Genomic DNA, 21,253 nt, shown 5'->3' on the forward strand with positions numbered 1-21,253 from the left:
ACGCACCCAGGAGTCAAGACTGGCACACAAGCAGAAAGGCCAATATTAATCTCCCACTGTTTTTTTTGGTTGTTTTTTTTTTTTTTTTTTCAGGGAGACTTTAGAAAAAAAAATAATAAAAAAAATATGATTTTATCAGGAAGAATTTAGAAACCAAATAAAATAAAATGATTTTTTCAGGGAGAATTTATAAAACAAATAAAACCAAAAATAGGCGTTCTATGGCCCACTGACTGAGAGATGACGCACCCAGGAGTCAAGACTGGCACACAAGCAGAAAGGCCAATATTAATCTCCCACTGTTTTTTTTTTTTTTTTTCAGGGAGACTTTAGAAAAAAAAATAATAAAAAAAATATGATTTTATCAGGAAGAATTTAGAAACCAAATAAAATAAAATAATTTTTTCAGGGAGAATTTAGAAAACAAATAAAACCAAAAATAGGCGTTCTATGGCCCACTGACTGAGAGATGACGCACACAGGAGTCAGGAGTGGCACACAAACCCAGAGGCCAATATTTTTCTACCAATGATTGATGTAGTTATTTTCTCTGGTAGATTTTAGAACCCAAATCAAGGAAAAAAAATATAGGCTTTCTATGGACCACAATTGGAGAGAGAGAGAGAGAGAGAGAGAGAGAGAGAGATGGCACACCCAGGAGTCAAGACTGGCACACAAGCAGAAAGGCCAATATTAATCTCCCACTGTTTTTTTGGTTGTTTTTTTTTTTTTTTTTTCAGGGAGACTTTAGAAATAAAAATAATAAAAAAAATATGATTTTATCAGGAAGAATTTAGAAACCAAATAAAATAAAATGATTTTTTCAGGGAGAATTTAGAAAACAAATAAAACCAAAAATATGCGTTCTATGGCCCACTGACTGAGAGAGAGAGAGAGATGGAACGCTTAGTACTGGCACACAAGCCCAAAGGGCAATATTAATCTCCCTTTTTTTTTCCAGGGAGAATTTCTGAAACCCAAAAAAAAAATAAAATAGGCTTTCTATGGCCCACTATTTGTGAGAGAGATGGGACGCTCAGGACTGGCACAGATGGCACGCTCAGGACTGGCACAGAAGCCCAGAGGCCAATATTAATCTCCCTTTTTTTCTGGGAGAATTTATAAAACCAAAAAAATATTTAAATAGGCTTTCTATGGCCCACTATTTGTGAGAGAGATGGCACGCTCAGGACTGGCACAGATGGCACGCTCACAACTGGCACACAAGCCCAGAGGCCAATATTAATCTCCCTTTTTTCAGGGAGAATTTCTAAAACCCAAAAAAAAAATAAAATAGGCTTTCTATGGCCCACTATTTGTGAGAGAGATGGGACGCTCAGGACTGGCACAGATGGCACGCTCAGGACTGGCACAGAAGCCCAGAGGCCAATATTAATCTCCCTTTTTTTCTGGGAGAATTTATAAAACCAAAAAAATATTTAAATAGGCTTTCTATGGCCCACTATTTGTGAGAGAGATGGCACGCTCAGGACTGGCACAGATGGCACGCTCACAACTGGCACACAAGCCCAGAGGCCAATATTAATCTCCCTTTTTTCAGGGAAAATTTATAAAACAAAAAAAAAAATTAAATAGGCTTTCTATGGCCCACTATTTGTGAGAGAGATGGCACGCTCAGGGCTGGCTGGCACAGATGGCACGCTCAGGACTGGCACACAAGCCCAGAGGCCAATATTAATCTCCCTTTTTTTCTGGGAGAATTTATAAAACCAAAAAAATATTTAAATAGGCTTTCTATGGCCCACTATTTGTGAGAGAGATGGCACGCTCAGGACTGGCACAGATGGCACGCTCACAACTGGCACACAAGCCCAGAGGCCAATATTAATCTCCCTTTTTTCAGGGAAAATTTATAAAACAAAAAAAAAAATTAAATAGGCTTTCTATGGCCCACTATTTGTGAGAGAGATGGCACGCTCAGGGCTGGCACAGATGGCACGCTCAGGACTGGCACACAAGCCCAGAGGCCAATATTAATCTCCCTTTTTTTCAGGGAGAATTTATAAAACCAAAAAAAAAAATAAATAGGCTTTCTATGGCCCACTATTTGTGAGAGAGATGGCACACTCAGGACTGGCACACAAGCCCAAAGGCCAATATTAATCTCCCACTGTATTTTTATCAGGGAGAATTTATACACCCCACAAAAAAAAATACAGAAAAATGAAAAGGCTTTCTATGGCCCACTATGTGAGAGAGATGGCACACACAGGGATGGCACTCTAGCAGAAATGCCAAATTGCCAATCTTAATCTCCCACCAAAAAAAAAAAAAAAAAAAAAACAGGGAATGTCCTACAATTACTATCTCCCTGCCTGCAGTAATCTCAGCCAGGTATGGCAGGCAGCTACTATCTCCCTGCCTGCAGTAATCTCAGCCAGGTATGGCAGGCAGCAATAAGGAGTGGACTGATGCACAAATGAAATAAAAAGTGTGGACAAACAAAAAAGATAGCTGTGCAGAAAGGAAGGAACAAGAGGATTTGTGCTTTGAAAAAAGCAGTTGGTTTGCACAGCGGCGTACACACAGCAATGCAGCTATCAGGGAGCCTCCTAGGGCAGCCCAATGAGCTACAGCGCTGAGGGGAAAAAAAAAAAAAAAAAAAATTCCACTGTCCCTGCACACCGAGGGTGGTGTTGGACAGTGCAAATCGCTGCAGCACAAGCGGTTTTGTGGTTAATGGACCCTGCCTAACGCTATCCCTGCTTCTGACAAAGCGGCAGCAACCTCTCCCTAAGCTCAGATCAGCAGCAGTAAGATGGCGGTCGGCGGGAACGCCTCTTTATAGCCCCTGTGACGTCGCAGACAGCAAGCCAATCACTGCAATGCCCTTCTCTAAGATGGTGGGGACCAGGACCTATGTCATCACGCTGCCCACACTCTGCGTTTACCTTCATTGGCTGAGAAATGGCGCTTTTCGCGTCATTGAAACGCGACTTTGGCGCGAAAGTCGCGTACCGCATGGCCGACCCCGCACAGGGGTCGGATCGGGTTTCATGAAACCCCGACTTAGCCAAAAGTCGGCGACTTTTGAAAATGTTCGACCCGTTTCGCTCAACCCTAGCTAAGGGTATTGGAAAATGACACTTATTTTTTATTTATTTATTTTTTTAACAAACCATGGATTTTTTTTCACCATTTAAATAAAAAACAACCTACACATGTTTGGTATCTACGAACTCGCAATGACATGGAATAGCAATTTTTATCCCATTTTCGAGTACATGATATGGTAAAACCAATGACGTTGTTCAAAAATAGAACAAGCCCTTACATGGCCATATTGACAGAAAAATAAAAACGTTAAGGCTCTTAAAAACAAAATGCAAAAAGGTCTGTGGCATGAAGGGGTTAATCCTCCACCATATTCTACTGTAGGTACTGCGTTCTTTTCTTTGTAGGCCTCATTCCATTTTTAAATAAATAGTAGAAAGAAGTGCTTTTCCAAAAAGCTTTATCTTGGTATCATCTGTCCACAAGATGCTTTCTCAGGAAAATTTTGGCTTACTACCGTACATTTTGTCAAGCTGCAGTCTATCTTTTTTATGTCTGTGTGTCAGCAGTGGGGTCCTCCTGGGTCTCCTGCTATAGCATTTCATTGAACGAATAGTGCGCACTGACACTGATGCACCATGAGCATGCAGGACAGCTTGAATTTCTTTGAAACTTGATAGGGTCTGCTTATCCACCATCCAGACTATCCTGGGTTGCAACCTTTCATCAACTTTTCTCTGCTGTCCTTGGCTACATTGGCACAGGTTGTAAACTTCTTGATTATGTTGCGCACCGTGGACAAAGGAACCTCAAGATCTCTGGAGATGGACTTATGACCTTGAGATTGTTGATTTTGTTCAACAAATTTAGTTCTCAAGTCATCAAATAGATTTATTCTCTTCTTTCTGTTCTCTATGCTTACTGTGGAACATGCAGACACACAATGCAAAGACTGAGTCAACCTCTTCCCTTTTTATCTAGTTTCAGATGTGATTTTCATATTGCCCACACCTGTCACTTGCCACAAGTGAGTTTGAATGAGCATCATATGCTATAAACAAAGTTGTTTACTCATCATTTTGGAAAAGTGCCAACAATTTTGTACAGACCATTTTGGGAGGTTTGCATGAAATGATGGCCAATTTGCCTTTTTTCTCTGTTTTTTTGTGTTGTTCCAATACACACAAATGAAATAAATGTGTATAACAAAGCATGTGTAACAGCAATCATTATTGGGGAGAAATACTTCATTTTCTGGAACAATTTCAAGCGTGCAAATACTCGGCCATGACTGTATATACTGTCATAGATTTTTTCATCAAGTTTGGGAACTTCATTGTTGTGTTATTGTTCTTGACGTATGTAGACACGTTGGTGCAGGAAGAAGTTAAAGTGAATCTGTCAGCAGCATTTTACACATCAAACTATTTATATGTGCATGTAGCTCTTTCAAAAACAAGTCTAGCAATATCCTCACATGACCAGTCCATTCCTCCATTACTGAGAAATCAGTGCTTGAACTGAAATACAAATGGGGCTGAAGGACTATGGTAGATTTGAAACGTGTATGACTCCAGCTCTAATCTCTACATAGTGCCACCGCCTCCTACTTGACTGATATCTCCTTTTCCTGAAAGTGTAAGGGTGGGCCAGGGCAGAAGTCGTGACTGAGGACTTCTGCACCATCACACCCTGGCCTCCCTTCACATAAACATATTGTCCATTAGTAAGTGTACCTGTGTCTCCAGGTTCAACTCCTTCAGAGTCTCCTCTCTTCTGTAGAGGACTCTCTCCAGACGATTTCACACAAACTGAAGCACAGTCCATTGCAACTTTTAAATGAACAACTTTACTGGTTTCTTTACACAGCACATTCTGGTACTCCACCGCTTTTATCACAGGTTGCACAATACACATATCTTCATCTTTCCCTGTGCTTCTCTCATGGCTACACAGCACGAACCCAGGTCAGACCATCCTAGACAGTCTCTCAGCGTCCTCCCTGTTTGCCTCTGCCACGGTTCTGTCTGTTTTGCCCCAGACATCAGATCACCTGTACCCGAAGTCAGTTGCCACATAGTGACTGACCTGCCCTTCTGTACTGCCATATCTTTTCCTGTGGTACTTCTTATGGCCTCCAGTACATTACGGGGACCTACAGCCTTTAACGCTAACGCAGCATCCTCTCTGAGTCTCCTGCATCTCTGTACTCTCCTGGCCTTTCCTTCAGCTTCTGCACCACACTGTTGTATCCCACTGTAGCTCTATCTTGCTGTTTTACTGGCCTGTTGCTGTCCTGGCCTGTGACTATGGATGGCTGGGCTCCTGTCTTAAAATGTTACGGAGCTAACTGCCCTGTCGGGGCTCTCCTGCCCAACTGAATCAAATTCTAGATGCTTCCCAGGTTAACGGCCGTTAGCTCCTCCCACTTAACTATTTGCACTCCACCCCATCTAGTGGGCCAACTAGGGTACTACGCTCTCCCTAATAATTATTAGAAATAATACAATATTTAAAAGCATAAATAAACATTAAATATCCATAACATATTTCAGGGCTTTAGTCCACTCCCTTACAAAATCACACAGCATAGAGGCTGTCAGTCAAGCAGGAGGAGGATACACTAGGCTCGCAATAGAGCTGGAGTGACAGATCTACAAATAATTATTTAGCCTAGGTTGCATACCAATTCAAATGATGGTTTTTCGTTAATAGAATGGTCCATGCAAAGATATTGCTGGACTTAACTTTGAAAAAAGCTACAAAAGTTGAGTTTAAAAACCCAAAATGTATTATTTCTATTTTTTTTACTCATTTATATAGTGCTATTATTTCCACAGAGCTTTACAGTTATCATTGGCACTGTCCCCGGTGGGGCTCACAATCTAAGTTCCCTATCAGTATGTCTTTGGACTGAGAACCCGGAGGAAACCCACGCAAACACGGGGAGAATATACAAACTCCTTGCAGATGTTGTCCAAGGTGGGATTTGAACCGATGACCCCAGCACTGCAGCAACCGTGCCACCCTTATTAAAGGAATCTTTGTCTTGGCTGGAAGCAAATGTATGAAAAATCTGTGTATACAATACATAGGACACGATAGAAACTTGACAGCACTTACCGAGTCGTCTGTGCAAACTGTCATTCACATCCACATTTGATTCAACAACACCATTAGTAGCGTCCGTGTATTGAGGCATGAAATTATCTGATCTTCTAACATCTTCAAAATGAACATATTTCTGCTGCTGTGGAACACGAAGAAATAAACAGAACAAAACTAAAAAATGGAAAACATTATGTAGAAAAATAATGGTAATAGACATGTTATGAAAAAAGTTCTAAATGTATTATTCGTTACCATTTTAGATAGTTACTATTCTTTTTTTGGTCCCTTGATCCTTTCCATTGTTCCGCTTTTCAACTTGCTTTAATGTTTCGTATTGTTGGACTCAGGGCCAGACTGGGACACAAAAATAGGCCTGTCACACAAACCCCTCCGGCCCACAAACTATAACACTCCCCACCCCCAATCAATGAATTTTGTTTTACGTTGTTGTGCCCTTCACGCTCATAAAAGAAGTTATTTGAAGAGCTACTGTATATGTGAATGCTGCCACAGTGCGTATGATCGACCACAGCTGCATGGAACGTTATCCCCTCTCCAGAGGAGCAGGGATTACTTGGAAAAATCCATTTAAATAGGTTTTCCAATATTTTATTTTTATATGGCCATAGTTATATTGAAAATACTAAACCAATATTGACCCTCCCAAAGTCCAATGTTGCCTCCTCGACAACAGGACAGTAGGAGTGGTACTGTGCAGTGTATGCAGGGTTAGCTCCAGGTTTTTGTGGGCCCCGGCAAAAGAGTCTCAGTGGGCCCCTTAAACACATACTACAATTTATGATGCACAGATACGGAATTGAAATATATTTGTAGCACATTGCCAAAGATTTCACTTCTTACATTACATGAATGATATCTATTGTATATTGTACATTAGCTCAGAACCCGGACAGTATAGTCCTCCAAACAGAGTTATGAGCCCCATACAGATGTACTGAAAAGTTTACATACCCCGGCAGAATTTTTGCTTTCTTGGCCTTTTTTTTTTTTTAGAGAATATGAATGAATATGAAAACTTTTTCTCCACTCATGGTTAGTGGTTGGGTGAAGCCATTTATTGTCAAACTACTGGGTTTTCTCTTTTTAAATCATAATGACAAAACAAAACATCCAAATGACCCTGATCAAAAGTTCACATACCCAATTTCTTAATACCGTGTATTGCCCCCTCTAACATCAGTGACAGCTTGAAGTCTTTTGTGATAGTTGTGGATGAGGTGTGCCGGAGGAGGTGACTATAAAGGAGAAAAGCTGTGCTGCAGAAAAATGCTGTGTATAAAGGAGGAGCGTGAGATGCAGGACGAATAAGGCCTCTTAACTGCCACCATTAAAATTCATATCAGTAGACGTTAAGGGGTTAATATTGTGTTAAAAAAAACCTTTTGCTTCAACAAAATGGCGCCGGGTGTGTTCCGTGTACCAGTGCGGAAGCATTGCTATGTTCGACAGCGACAATTTCTTTTTCTTGTGCACGTTCCCACGCTGGTCCTCGAAACATAGTGGGCTGCGCATGTGCAGATTGACAGCACTGCTTGCCGACAGATGCTACTGCGCATGCGCCAGCACCGTTTTGTTGAAGAAAAATTTTTCTTTTCTGAAGACCACAATATTAAATGCGCAGGCGCAGTATTTAAAATAGGAAGCACGTCACTAACCACAGTTAATACTATGCCCGGGCAACACCGGGTTCTTCATCTAGTAATGTATATACAATAGTCTATGTACATTATATAGGTGATACTGTGACTGCTAGAAGTACGATATACTGTATAGGTTACGCTGCTGTGTATATGTTACACAGGTGATATTGCGACTATACACACCAGTCACAGTATCACTTATAATATGTATATACATTAGAGTCGCAGTATCACTTATATATTGTATATACAGCAGTCTATACACATTATACAGGTGGTGCTGCAAGTGCTGTATATACATAAAACAAAGTTTCCATATTGGGAGTCACCCAGGTCCCTGAGATGGGGGGAGGATGAAGAGCTGAGGTGACTCTCGTCAGGTGCACAGGAGCGGATCCCTGGCTGGAACTGGTGAGTAGAGCAGGAAACAAAAAAAGATGCTCTGATGCTGGTACTGGCCAGCGTCAGACAGAAGAGCCCTGCACGCGCCACGCCCTTTCAAACTTTTGACTGAAGGCCCTGTGTGCCTGCACTCTCATGCTTGTGTAGTGACCAGGAAATCCATTACTAATGTATGTTATATATCGGTTCCCTGAAAAATGCCCACAGGAAAATTGCCCGCAGGAAAATTGCCCACAGGAAAAATGCCCACAGGAAAAATTGCCCACACGGGAAAATGCCCACACAGAAAATTGCCCACATGGAAATTTGCCCACACAGAAATTTGCCCACATGGAAAATTGCCCACATGGAAAATTGCACACATGGAAAATTGCCAATTGCAGCATCACAAAGTTTAAGATCTATGATATTTGAGGTGCAAGGTGAGGATGTTCCCATGATATGTGATCAACTTGTGATTTACAGTTGACCTAGTGCAAAACTGCAAAAATGCTGAAGATCTGTGGTTTGTAGCAGTCTGTCATTATCAGCAATAGATAGATATAGTCTGCTCTCCTCTCTCACTGATTCTGCCTTACTCCTCCCACCAGTCCAAAACAGCAGCACATGCAGAACCAGCAGCAGTGTGATCCAGAGGAGCCATCACTGCTATCAGTACCCACAGAAGAATCACTGTATTATCTGTGGCGTTACATGGGACTGCAGGTCACATCTAATACATTATCATCACAGTGGGATCCCACCAAAAGCAGGGTGCTGCTGGCTGAGATAGATGGTCCTGGAAGCCCAGAAGGCACCGCAGAAAAGTGAGAGTCAGAATCTGTCAGAGGAGCGGAAGTGCCATAGCAGCTGCGCTCTCCCATTGACTTCAGTAGCAGTGAATCTGGCGCCTGCACTTCCTTCCCTGTCCACTTATGACTGCCAAGAGTGAGGCTATGTGCACACGTTCAGGATTTCTTGCAGAAATTTCCTGAGCAAAACCGGACATTTTCTGCAAGAAATCCGCATGCATTTGTTTCCACGTTTTTTGTGGGTTTTTGACGCGTTTTTTCTGGAGCTTCCCAATGCATTAAATAGCAGGAAAAATGCAAAAAGTCCGCAAAATTAATGAACATGCTGCGTTTTTTACAGTGATGCGTTTTTTCGCGGAAAAAAAGGCATCATGTTCACAAAAATTGCGGAATGTAATCTAAATGATGGGATGCATTTTTTATGCATTTTTATAGCGTTTTTATAGCGAAAAAACACGAAAAAAAGAGAAAAAACGCAACGTGTGCACACAGTCTAAGGCTATATGCACACGATGCGGATTTGCTGTGGATCTTCAGCAGATTTTTCCACGCAGAAACGCTGCAGATCCGCACTGTGATGTACAGTACAATGTAAATCAATGGGGCAAAAAAAATAGCTGTGCAGATGGTGCGGAAAAATCAGTGCGGAATTGCTGCGGATTTCAAATAAGTGCATGTCACTTCTTTTGTGCGGATCTGCAGCGTTTCTGCACCCCTCCATGTTAAAAATCTGCAGTGGCAAAAACTGCAGAAAATCCGCACAAAATCCGCATCAATTCCGCATAAAAACCGCTCAAAATCCGCATAAAAACCATGGCAAATCCATGGCTGCGGATTCTGACAGGAGATGCGCATTTTGTGCAGAAAATTCTGCACCTCTTTTCCTACGTGTGCACATACCCTAAGAGTGAACTATGAACATACAGTATACTGCAGGTGTAGGCAGGCATAGGATGGAAGGAAATGTAGAGTGGATTTGAATAAGGGTCTCTAGGCCCAATGAGAGTGGAATAAGGGTCTCTAGGCCCATACACAGCACACTGAGTGGAATAAGGGTCTCTAGGCCCAGACACACCACACAAAGTGGAATAAGGGTCTCTAGGCCCACACACACGACAATGAGAGTGGAATAAGGGTCTCTAGGCCCGCAAGCACCACAATGAGAGTGGAATAAGGGATTCTAGGCCGACACACACCACAATGAGAGTGGTATAAGGGTCTTTAGGCCAACATACGCCACAATGAAAGTGGAATAAGGGTCTATAGGCCCAGATAAACCACAATAAGAGTGGAATAACGGTCTCTAGGCCCATACACAGCACACTGAGTGGAATAAGGGTCTCTAGGCCCAGACACCGCACTGAGAGTGGAATAATGGTCTCTAGGCCCATACACACCACAAGGAGAGTGGAGTAAGGGTCTCTATGCCCACACGCACCACAATGAGAGAGGAATAAGGGTCTGTAGGCCCACACACACCACAATGAGAGCGGAATAAGGGTCTCTAGGCCCACACCCACTACACTGAGAGTGGAATAAGGGTCTCTAGGCCCAGACACACCACAGTGAGAGTGGAATAAGGGACTTTAGGCCCACATACACCATAATGAAAGTGGAATAAGGGTCTCTAGGCCCACATACACCACGATGAAAGTGGAATAAGGGTCTCTAGACCAAGACACACCACAATGAGAGTAGAATAAGGGTCTCTAGGCCCATACACAGCACACTGAGTGGAATAAGGGTCTCTAGGCCCAGACACACCACACAGAGTGGAATAAGGGTCTCTAGGACCACACACACCACAATGAGAGTGGAATAAGGGATTCTAGGCCCACACACACCACAATGAGAGTGGTATAAGGGTCTCTAGGCCCACATACACCACAATGAAAGTGGAATAAGGGTCTCTAGGCCCAGACAAACCACAATAAGAGTGGAATAAGGGTCTCTAGGCCCATACACAGCACAAGGAGTGGAATAAGGGTCTCTTGGCCCAGACACATCACACAGAGTGGAATAAAGGTCTCTAATCCCACACACTGAACTGAGAGTGGAATAAGTGTCTCTAGGCCCACACGCATCGCAATGAGAGAGGAATAAGGGTCTCTAGGCCCACACCCACTACACTGAGAGTGGAATAAGGGTCTCTAGGCCCAGACACACCACAGTGAGAGTGGAATAAGGGTCTCTAGGCCCACACACACCAAAATGAGAATGGAATAAGGGTCTCTAGGCCCAGACACACCACACAGAGTGGAATAAGGGTCTCTAGGCCCAGACACACCGCACTGAGAGTGGAATAAGGGTCTCTAGGCCCAGACACACCGCACTGAGAGTGGAATAAGGGTCTCTAGGCCCACACACACTGCACTGAGAGTGGAATAAGGGTCTATAGGCCCAGACACACCACAATGAGAGTGGAATAAGGGTCTCTAGGCCCAGACACACCGCACTGAGAGTGGAATTATTGTTAGCACAGTGGAATGACATCTCCTAAGAACATAATCTGTACTCTGGGACTAGGGATGAGTGAACCGAACCTGTAGAACCTGGAGACGTAAACTGGGCCCAGAGACCTTTGTTGAAATCCACTCTGCATTTTCTTTGCTGCCTGTGTTGTGCTGTATTGTATTTCAATGGAGCTCATGGAAGTCAAGGACTATCACCCCGCAGCTAATTATTTGCAGGTGTGCAATGATTGTTTAATAAACTTAAGTTATTGTAGTTATTAGAACTCCTTAATAAACTGTTCTTAATAAACTTGTCAGTAGTTTTCTGTGTGGGAAATTTGTGCCGACATTCTTCTGTGCTGCAGAGCATCTCACCTATAATTATATAATAATAATAATAATAATTTTATTTATATAGCGCCAACATATTCCGCAGCGATTTACAGATTATACAGGGGACTTGTACAGACCATAGACATTACAGCATAACAGAAATCACAGTTCAAAGTAGATACCAAGAAGAATGAGGGCCCTGCTCGCAAGCTTACAAACTATGAGGAAAAGGGGAGACACGAGAGGTGGATAATACCAATTGCTTTAGTTAGTCGGACCAGCCATAGTGTAAGGCTCAGGTGTTCATGTAAAGCTGCATGAACCAGTTAACTGCCTAAGTATGTAGCAGTATAGACACAGAGGGCTATTGACTGCATAAAGTGTATGAGAACATGATGCGAGGAACCCAATTATGTTTTGTTTTTTTTGAATGGGCCACACAGGGATAGTTAGGTTAATGCGTTGATGTGGTAGGCCAATCTGAACAAATGAGTTTTTAGGGCACACTTAAAACTGTGGGGATTAATCGTATTAACCTAGGTAGTGCATTCCAAAGAATCGGTGCAGCACGTGTAAAGTCTTGGAGACGGGAGTGGGAGGTTCTGATTATTGAGGATGCTAACCTGAGGTCATTAGCGGAGCGGAGGGCACGGGTAGGGTGGTAGACTGAGACCAGAGAGGATATGTAGGGTGGTGCTGAGCCATTGAGTGCTTTGTGGATGAGGGTAGTAGTTTTGTACTGGATTCTTGAGTGGATGGGTAACTGGCACAAGCTAGAGGCATCGGTGTAACGGTTGGTGAGGAATATGATCCTGGCTGCCGCATTCAGGACAGATTGGAGCGGGGAGAGTTTTGGTAAGAGGGAGGCCGATTAGTAGAGAGTTACAATAGTCCATACGAGAATGAATAAGTGAAACAGTAAGAGTTTTTGTAGAGTCGAAAGTAAGAAAAGGGCGAATTCTAGAAATGTTTTTGAGATGCAGATAAGAAGAGCGATGTGATGGGGTGTACGGCAGAGCAAGAAGGGACAACAGGCCGAGGGATGATTCAACAGATTTATTATCAAGAACGCTGGAACAACACATGCAGGTAGATCTACAGAGTCCACAATTAGTCCAACGGAACAGATTCGGGGGCACCTCCCGATAATCCTTGTGCCAGCTAACAAAGCAATAGTCCACACGAGTCCAAGGGATCCCAAAACAATCCCACGAACGACGAGATATGTCCTCAGCTCAAGTCTCGCCCCGTTCGCTTCAGCAGTCTCAGATGGACATGGGGTCTTGCCTCAGCTAAGAATCCCCACTCCTTCTCCTTTAAGGATCAACTCACATCTGATCTCAAAATAAGAATGGATTGTCTGAGCTCCTGGGATCCGCCCATGAAGGGGGGTAGGGGTCACACCTTCTATTCAATGGTTGGGTCCACCAGAAGATTCTAGACTGGTGGGCTCCGCTTAGTCTATGTAGTATGTACATTTGACTAGCCACCTGCTGTGAGGAAGAATAGCTATTCCTCCACTAGTGATGTTGACAAAGCTTAATTACATTAGAGCTTAGGGCTGCAAGTATTGGGGGAAGGAGACATATTGTTACAGGTGAACTCCCAGCACAAGAAAATACATAAATTACAGCTAATAGAAACCAGAGAACAGTTACATAAATCAAATGGCATATTATTCAAATACAGGACAGGGCAAAAGTACATATCATGACAATCCCTTCCCCTCCCAATTTGTGTACGTACTAGGGACCTCTACAGGTTGCCGGTTAAGTACACACAGGCAGAGCGTAACTTACATGTGGCTTCATGCAGCCACGAATTGGCATAGTTGCTCTCCCACATCATTGCCCAGGAGAACATCTGCAGGCAGACCACCCATCACCCCAACCACACATCGCCTGACCCCAAAACCAAAGTTCAGATCCACAGTGGCTGTGGGAATAGTCCTCCATTGTCCACCAGCCAGTTCAATGACAATCCCAGGTCCTCGATGGATTGCCTCAGGCCGAACCACTCGGGGATCAGCCAGTGTGAGGAAAGCCCCTGAGTCACAAAATTCAATAAGTCTCTGTCCATCCAGCACGACCTCCTGCAAGTGCTTACCTCGATGAGCAGAAGTCATCATAGCTGCAGGTCGCACACCATAAACTCCTAGTGGTGCAACATGGGTGGGTGAGGCACAAGGCCAGTCCTCACGTAGTGGTGACACGTCGTCCTCCATGGCACTTGGCTGTACATAATTAATAATACGACTGGGTACAGGATTAATCCTCATTTGAACAGCTGGGCAGGAGGCTTGCAGATGCCCCGGCTGTCCACATCGATAGCATCTGTGCTGGGTCTCACTCCATCCAAGGCGTCCTCTTGGGCGAGGGGTAAGGGAACCTGGAGGCCGGCCCCCACCTGAAGGTGCTGTAGGGTTTTGAGGACGACTCCTCCATGGGCTGGCTGGGCATGAGGCCTGCAGATGCCCCGGATGCCCACAACCATAACACCTGCGCTCTACTACTTCCTCTCCTCGTCGTATTCCAGAAAACGCAGTAGAAGCAACTGGAGGCACATTTACATGGGTAGCAGCATGAGGTGGTGGCTTAGAGGAACGGGGAACAATATGGACAGAAGAACAGGGGGCCACCGGTGTTGTGGAGCTGGTAGGCCTCTCTCCATCCTCCAACAGAACCCTCCACTGAGGCTTAATGGTGAGAGCCTCATCAGCTAGAGCTGCAGCTTCCTCCACAGTGGCTGGTCTCCTCTCACGCACCCATTCCCGGATCTCAGCAGGGCACTTGAAGTAAAACTGCTCTTTTAGGATAACCTGGAGGAAGGTCTCCCAGGTTAAGGCCTCCTTTGCCTCCAGCCAGCGATGACATATTTGTTTGAGTCTGTGGGCATACATCTTGAAAGACACTTCCTCATCACAGGCTAAAGTACGGAACTGAGTCCTGTAAGTGTCTGGGGCATAATGTTCTAGAATAGTCCGTTTAATCTCCGCATACTCACAATTCCCCTGAGGGTCCATAGCTCTATAGGCTGCGGCAGCTCCACCCTCTAAGAGCCCCACCAGATGTCGGACTCGGTCCCTTTCCGGGACTTCCATTAATCGACACTGATGCTCAAAGTCCTGGAAGAAGCCCTCAATGTCGCCTGCAGCCTCATTAAAGGGCTTGAAGTCTTTGCGGGACACTCTGGGGAGTTCCCTCATGGTGGGTGCTGGGGTTAGAGTCTGTCTGAAGCTTCTAGCTGCTTCCAAAGCGATCTGCCTCTCCAGCAATGCCATCTCCTGAGCTCTGTCCTCGGCTCTGTGAATGGCCTCCCTCTCCCTCTCCTCGGCTCTGTGAATGGCCTCCCTCTCCTCGGCTCTGTGAATGGCCTCCCTCTCCTCGGCTCTGTGAATGGCCTCCCTCTCCCTCTCCTGAGCTCTGTGAATGGCCTCCCTCTTATCGTCTATGATGGCCTCTTCTCCCAGCAATGCCAACTCCTCCTCGTACCACACAACCCACTGACTTTTTGGGGTATTTACCTCCGGCTGCAGTCTTTCCTCCATTTGCTGTGAGGATCCTTCCTCAGCGTCATCTTGCAGGCGAACTCCTTCCAAAGCCTCAATAAGCTGCTACTTGGAGAGTCCCTTAAAATGGACTCCTACTTCACGGGCCTTTAATTGTAGGCTCCCCAAGGTCAAGTTCTTGTACTCTGCGGTGTTGGTTCCCGATGTTGGGCCATTGTCCTCCATTCCTTCTGCTCTGATCCCTCTGCTGCCAACCAGTTTGTGACGGGGTGTACGGCAGAGCAAGAAGAGACAACAGGCCGAGGGATGATTCAACAGATTTATTATCAAGAACGCTGGAACAACACATGCAGGTAGATCTACAGAGTCCACAATTAGTCCAACGGAACAGATTCAGGGGCACCTCCCGATAATCCTTGTGCCAGCTAACAAAGCAATAGTCCACACGAGTCCAAGGGATCCCAAAACAATCCCACGAATGACGAGATATGTCCTCAGCTCAAGTCTCGCCCCGTTCGCTTCCGCAGTCTCAGATGGACATGGGGTCTTGCCTCAGCTAAGAATCCCCACTCCTTCTCCTTTAAGGGTCAACTCACATCTGATCTCAAAATAAGAATGGATTGTCTGAGCTCCTGGGATCTGCCCATGAAGGGGGGTAGGGGTCACACCTTCTACTCAATGGTTGGGTCCACCAGAAGATTCTAGACTGGTGGGCTCCGCTTAGTCTATGTAGTATATACATTTGACTAGCCACCTGCTGTGAGGAAGAATGGCTATTCCTCCACTAGTGATGTTGACAAAGCTTAATTACATTAGAGCTTAGGGCTGCAAGTATTGGGGGAAGGAGACATATTGTTACAGGTGAACTCCCAGCACAAGAAAATACATAAATTACAGCTAATAGAAACCAGAAAACAGTTACATACATCAAATGGCATATTATTCAAATACAGGACAGGGCAAAAGTACATATCATGACAAGCGAGCCAATGATCAGATGTGGGGGATGAATGAAAGCTCAAAATCAAGTATGACCCCAAGGCAGCGGGCATGTTGCTTTGGAGTAATGGTGGAACCATACACGGAGAGGGCAATGTCAGGCAAAGGTAGGTAGGAAGAAAACACAAGGAGTTCAGTTTTTGACAGGTTCAGTTTCAGATAGAGGGAGGACATGATGTTAGAGACAGCAATAAGACAATCACTGGTGTTTACTAAAAAGGTCAGCGTGATAACAGGAGAAGAAGTATATAATTGGGTGTCGTCAGCATAGAGATGTTACTGGAAACCAAATCTACTGATTGTTTGTCCAATAGGGGCAGAATACAAAGAGAAGAGGAGGGGTCCTAGGACTGATCCTTGAGGAACCCCAACAGTAAGGGGAAGGTGAGAGGAGGAGGAGGAACCAGCAAAAGATACAGTGAAGGAGCGGTCAGAGAGATAGGAGGAGAACCAGGAGAGAACGGTGTCCTTGAGGCCAATGGAGCAGAGCATAGTAAAGAGGAGGAGCTAATGATCCACAGTGTCGAATGCTGCGGAGAGATCCAAGAGAATTAGCATGGAGTAGTGACTAGAGTTGAGCGACCTTGACCTTTTTAGAGTCGAGACGGGTTTCGCGAAACCCGACTATCTCAAAAGTCGAGTCGAGTGGAATCGGCCGATTATCGCGAAAAGTTGGGTATCGACCGAAACACGAAACCCAATGCAAGTCAATGGGGGAGCATAGTCGGCAGTGAGTGGAGGCCACTGTAGGCACTTTATAATTGGTTCCAGGGGTACACGGGCAGCAGTGGTCTAGTCAGTGTAGGGGTAGTAGAAAGAACGGGCCGCAGACTGGCTTCGAAGGCCTAACATAATAACATATGGCTGTAGGCACTTTATAATTGGTTCCAGGGGTACACGGGCAGCAGTGGTTTGGTCAGTGGAGGCCTAGTGGAAGGAGGGACCGCAGACAGGCATCAAAGGCCTAACATAATAAAATTGGGCTGGCTGTAGGCAATTTAAAATTGGTTCCAGGGGTACATGGGCAGCAGTGGTCTGGTCAGTGTAGGAGTAGTAGAAAGAACGGGCCGCAGACTGGCTTTGAAGGCCTAACATAATAACATATGGCTGTAGGCACATTATAATTGGTTCCAGGGGTACACGGGCAGCAGTGGTCTGGTCAGTGTAGGAGTAGTAGAAAGAACGGGCCGCAGACTGGCTTCGAAGGCCTAACTGTTGTGAATTCTGTGGCTGAATTCACTCCTGTGGTCACAAGTGGTATTGCAGCCTCTGGGCTTCCTCCCTCAGGTGTTTTGGTGAGCTCGTTGGCTGCCTTGCTATTTAACTCCACCTGAGTCTGTCTTCCTTGCTCCTTGTCAATGTTCCAGTGTTGGATCTGAGCTACTGCATCTTTCCTGTGGCCTGCTGCTCTGCTAGATAAGTGTTACTTTGTTTTTGTTTCCGTTTTTTCTGTCCAGCTGTTCTATTCTCTTTTGCTGGAAGCTCTGAGACGCAAAGGGTGCACCGCCGTGCCGTTAGTTCGGCACGGTGGGTCTTTTTGCTCCCCTTTGCGTGGTTCTGCTTTAGGGTTTTTTGTAGACTGCATAGTTCTCTTTGCTATCCTCGCTCTGTCTAGAATATCGGGCCTCACTTTGCTGAATCTATTTCATTCCTACGTTTTGTCTTTTCATCTTGCTAACAGTCATTATATGTGGGGGGCTGCCTATTCCTTTGGGGTATTTCTCTGAGGCAAGTCAGGCTTGTATTTCTATCTTCAGGCTAGTCAGCTCCTCAGGCAGTGCCGAGTTGCATAGGTAGTGTTAGGCGCAATCCACTGCTGCTTTTAGTTGTGTGAGGATAGGTTTAGGTATTGCAGTCTGCAGAGATTCCACGTCTCAGAGCTTGTTCTATTGTTTTTTGGGTTATTGCCATATCACTGTATGTGCGCTGATTACTGCACACTGTGTTGCCTGATAGCACAGCATAACACCTAACATAATACCATATGGCTGTAGGCACTTTATAATTGGTTCCAGGGGTACATGGGCAGCAGTGGTCTGGTCAGTGGAGGCCTAGTGGAAGGAGGGACCGCAGACAGGCATCAAAGGCCTAACATAATAAAATTGGGCTGGCTGTAGGCAATTTAAAATTGGTTCCAGGGGTACATGGGCAGCAGTGGTCTGGTCAGTGTAGGAGTAGTAGAAAGAACGGGCCGCAGACTGGCTTCGAAGGCCTAACATAATAACATATGGCTGTAGGCACTTTATAATTGGTTCCAGGGGTACACGGGCAGCAGTAGACAGGTCAGTGGAGGCCTAGTGGAAGGAGGGACCGCAGACAGGCTTTGAAGGCCTAACATAATAAGATATGGCGGTAGGCACTTTATGATTGGTTCCAGGGGTACACAGGCAGCAGTGGTCTGGTCAGTGTAGGAGTAGTAGAAAGAACGGGCCGCAGACTGGCTTCGAAGGCCTAACATAATACCATATGGCTGTAGGCACTTTATAATTGGTTCCAGGGGTACACGGGCAGCAGTGGTCTGGTCAGTGGAGGCCTAGTGGAAGGAGGGACCGCAGACAGGCATCAAAGGCCTAACATAATAAAATTGGGCTGGCTGTAGGCAATTTAAAATTGTTTCCAGGGGTACATGGGCAGCAGTGGTCTGGTCAGTGTAGGAGTAGTAGAAAGAACGGGCCGCAGACTGGCTTCGAAGGCCTAACATAATAACATATGGCTGTAGGCACTTTATAATTGGTTCCAGGGGTACACGGGCAGCAGTGGTCTGGTCAGTGTAGGAGTAGTAGAAAGAACGGGCCGCAGACTGGCTTCGAAGGCCTAACATAATAACATATGGCTGTAGGCACTTTATAATTGGTTCCAGGGGTACACGGGCAGCAGTGGTCTGGTCAGTGGAGGCCTAGTGGAAGGAGGGACCGCAGACAGGCATCAAAGGCCTAACATAATAAAATTGGGCTGGCTGTAGGCAATTTAAAATTGGTTCCAGGGGTACATGGGCAGCAGTGGTCTGGTCAGTGTAGGAGTAGTAGAAAGAACGGGCCGCAGACTGGCTTCGAAGGCCTAACATAATAACATATGGCTGTAGGCACTTTATAATTGGTTCCAGGGGTACACGGGCAGCAGTAGACAGGTCTTTGGAGGCCTAGTGGAAGGAGGGACCGCAGACAGGCTTTGAAGGCCTAACATAATAACATATGGCGGTAGGCACTTTATAATTGGTTCCAGGGGTACACAGGCAGCAGTGGTCTGGTCAGTGTAGGAGTAGTAGAAAGAACGGGCCGCAGACTGGCTTCGAAGGCCTAACATAATACCATATGGCTGTAGGCACTTTATAATTGGTTCCAGGGGTACACGGGCAGCAGTGGTCTGGTCAGTGGAGGCCTAGTGGAAGGAGGGACCGCAGACAGGCATCAAAGGCCTAACATAATAAAATTGGGCTGGCTGTAGGCAATTTAAAATTGTTTCCAGGGGTACATGGGCAGCAGTGGTCTGGTCAGTGTAGGAGTAGTAGAAAGAACGGGCCGCAGACTGGCTTCGAAGGCCTAACATAATAACATATGGCTGTAGGCACTTTATAATTGGTTCCAGGGGTACACGGGCAGCAGTGGTCTGGTCAGTGTAGGAGTAGTAGAAAGAACGGGCCGCAGACTGGCTTCGAAGGCCTAACATAATAACATATGGCTGTAGGCACTTTATAATTGGTTCCAGGGGTACACGGGCAGCAGTGGTCTGGTCAGTGGAGGCCTAGTGGAAGGAGGGACCGCAGACAGGCATCAAAGGCCTAACATAATAAAATTGGGCTGGCTGTAGGCAATTTAAAATTGGTTCCAGGGGTACATGGGCAGCAGTGGTCTGGTCAGTGTAGGAGTAGTAGAAAGAACGGGCCGCAGACTGGCTTCAAAGGCCTAACATAATAACATATGGCTGTAGGCACTTTATAATTGGTTCCAGGGGTACACGGGCAGCAGTAGACAGGTCAGTGGAGGCCTAGTGGAAGGAGGGACCGCAGACAGGCTTCGAAGGCCTAACATAATAACATATGGCTGTAGGCACTTTATAATTTGTTCCAGGGGTACACGGGCAGCAGTGGTCTGGTCAGTGGAGGCCTAGTGGAAGGAGGGACCGCAGACAGGCATCAAAGGCCTAACATAATAAAATTGGGCTGGCTGTAGGCAATTTAAAATTGGTTCCAGGGGTACATGGGCAGCAGTGGTCTGGTCAGTGTAGGAGTAGTAGAAAGAACGGGCCGCAGACTGGCTTCGAAGGCCTAACATAATAACATATGGCTGTAGGCACTTTATAATTGGTTCCAGGGGTACACGGGCAGCAGTAGACAGGTCTTTGGAGGCCTAGTGGAAGGAGGGACCGCAGACAGGCTTTGAAGGCCTAACATAATAACATATGGCGGTAGGCACTTTATAATTGGTTCCAGGGGTACACAGGCAGCAGTGGTCTGGTCAGTGTAGGAGTAGTAGAAAGAACGGGCCGCAGACTGGCTTCGAAGGCCTAACATAATACCATATGGCTGTAGGCACTTTATAATTGGTTCCAGGGGTACACGGGCAGCAGTGGTCTGGTCAGTGGAGGCCTAGTGGAAGGAGGGACCGCAGACAGGCATCAAAGGCCTAACATAATAAAATTGGGCTGGCTGTAGGCAATTTAAAATTGTTTCCAGGGGTACATGGGCAGCAGTGGTCTGGTCAGTGTAGGAGTAGTAGAAAGAACGGGCCGCAGACTGGCTTCGAAGGCCTAACATAATAACATATGGCTGTAGGCACTTTATAATTGGTTCCAGGGGTACACGGGCAGCAGTGGTCTGGTCAGTGTAGGAGTAGTAGAAAGAACGGGCCGCAGACTGGCTTCGAAGGCCTAACATAATAACATATGGCTGTAGGCACTTTATAATTGGTTCCAGGGGTACACGGGCAGCAGTGGTCTGGTCAGTGGAGGCCTAGTGGAAGGAGGGACCGCAGACAGGCATCA

The 21,253-nt window shown here is 45.7% G+C and overlaps 1 protein-coding gene across 4 annotated transcripts in view; it reads right to left on the bottom strand.

Moving 5' to 3' along the window:
• Positions 1–21,253, bottom strand: part of LOC138669974 (uncharacterized) — a 233,337-nt gene that overhangs the window by 141,501 nt on the left and 70,583 nt on the right. For all 4 annotated transcript variants that reach the window (XM_069756898.1, XM_069756896.1, XM_069756894.1 and 1 more), the window contains one exon: positions 6,139–6,265. In XM_069756898.1, the coding sequence (XP_069612999.1) occupies positions 6,139–6,265 (127 nt within the window). The remainder of the gene's footprint in view (positions 1–6,138; positions 6,266–21,253) is intronic.

Source organism: Ranitomeya imitator, chromosome 3 (genome assembly GCF_032444005.1).
Source record: "Ranitomeya imitator isolate aRanImi1 chromosome 3, aRanImi1.pri, whole genome shotgun sequence".
NCBI classification, from domain to species: Eukaryota; Metazoa; Chordata; class Amphibia; order Anura; family Dendrobatidae; genus Ranitomeya; species Ranitomeya imitator.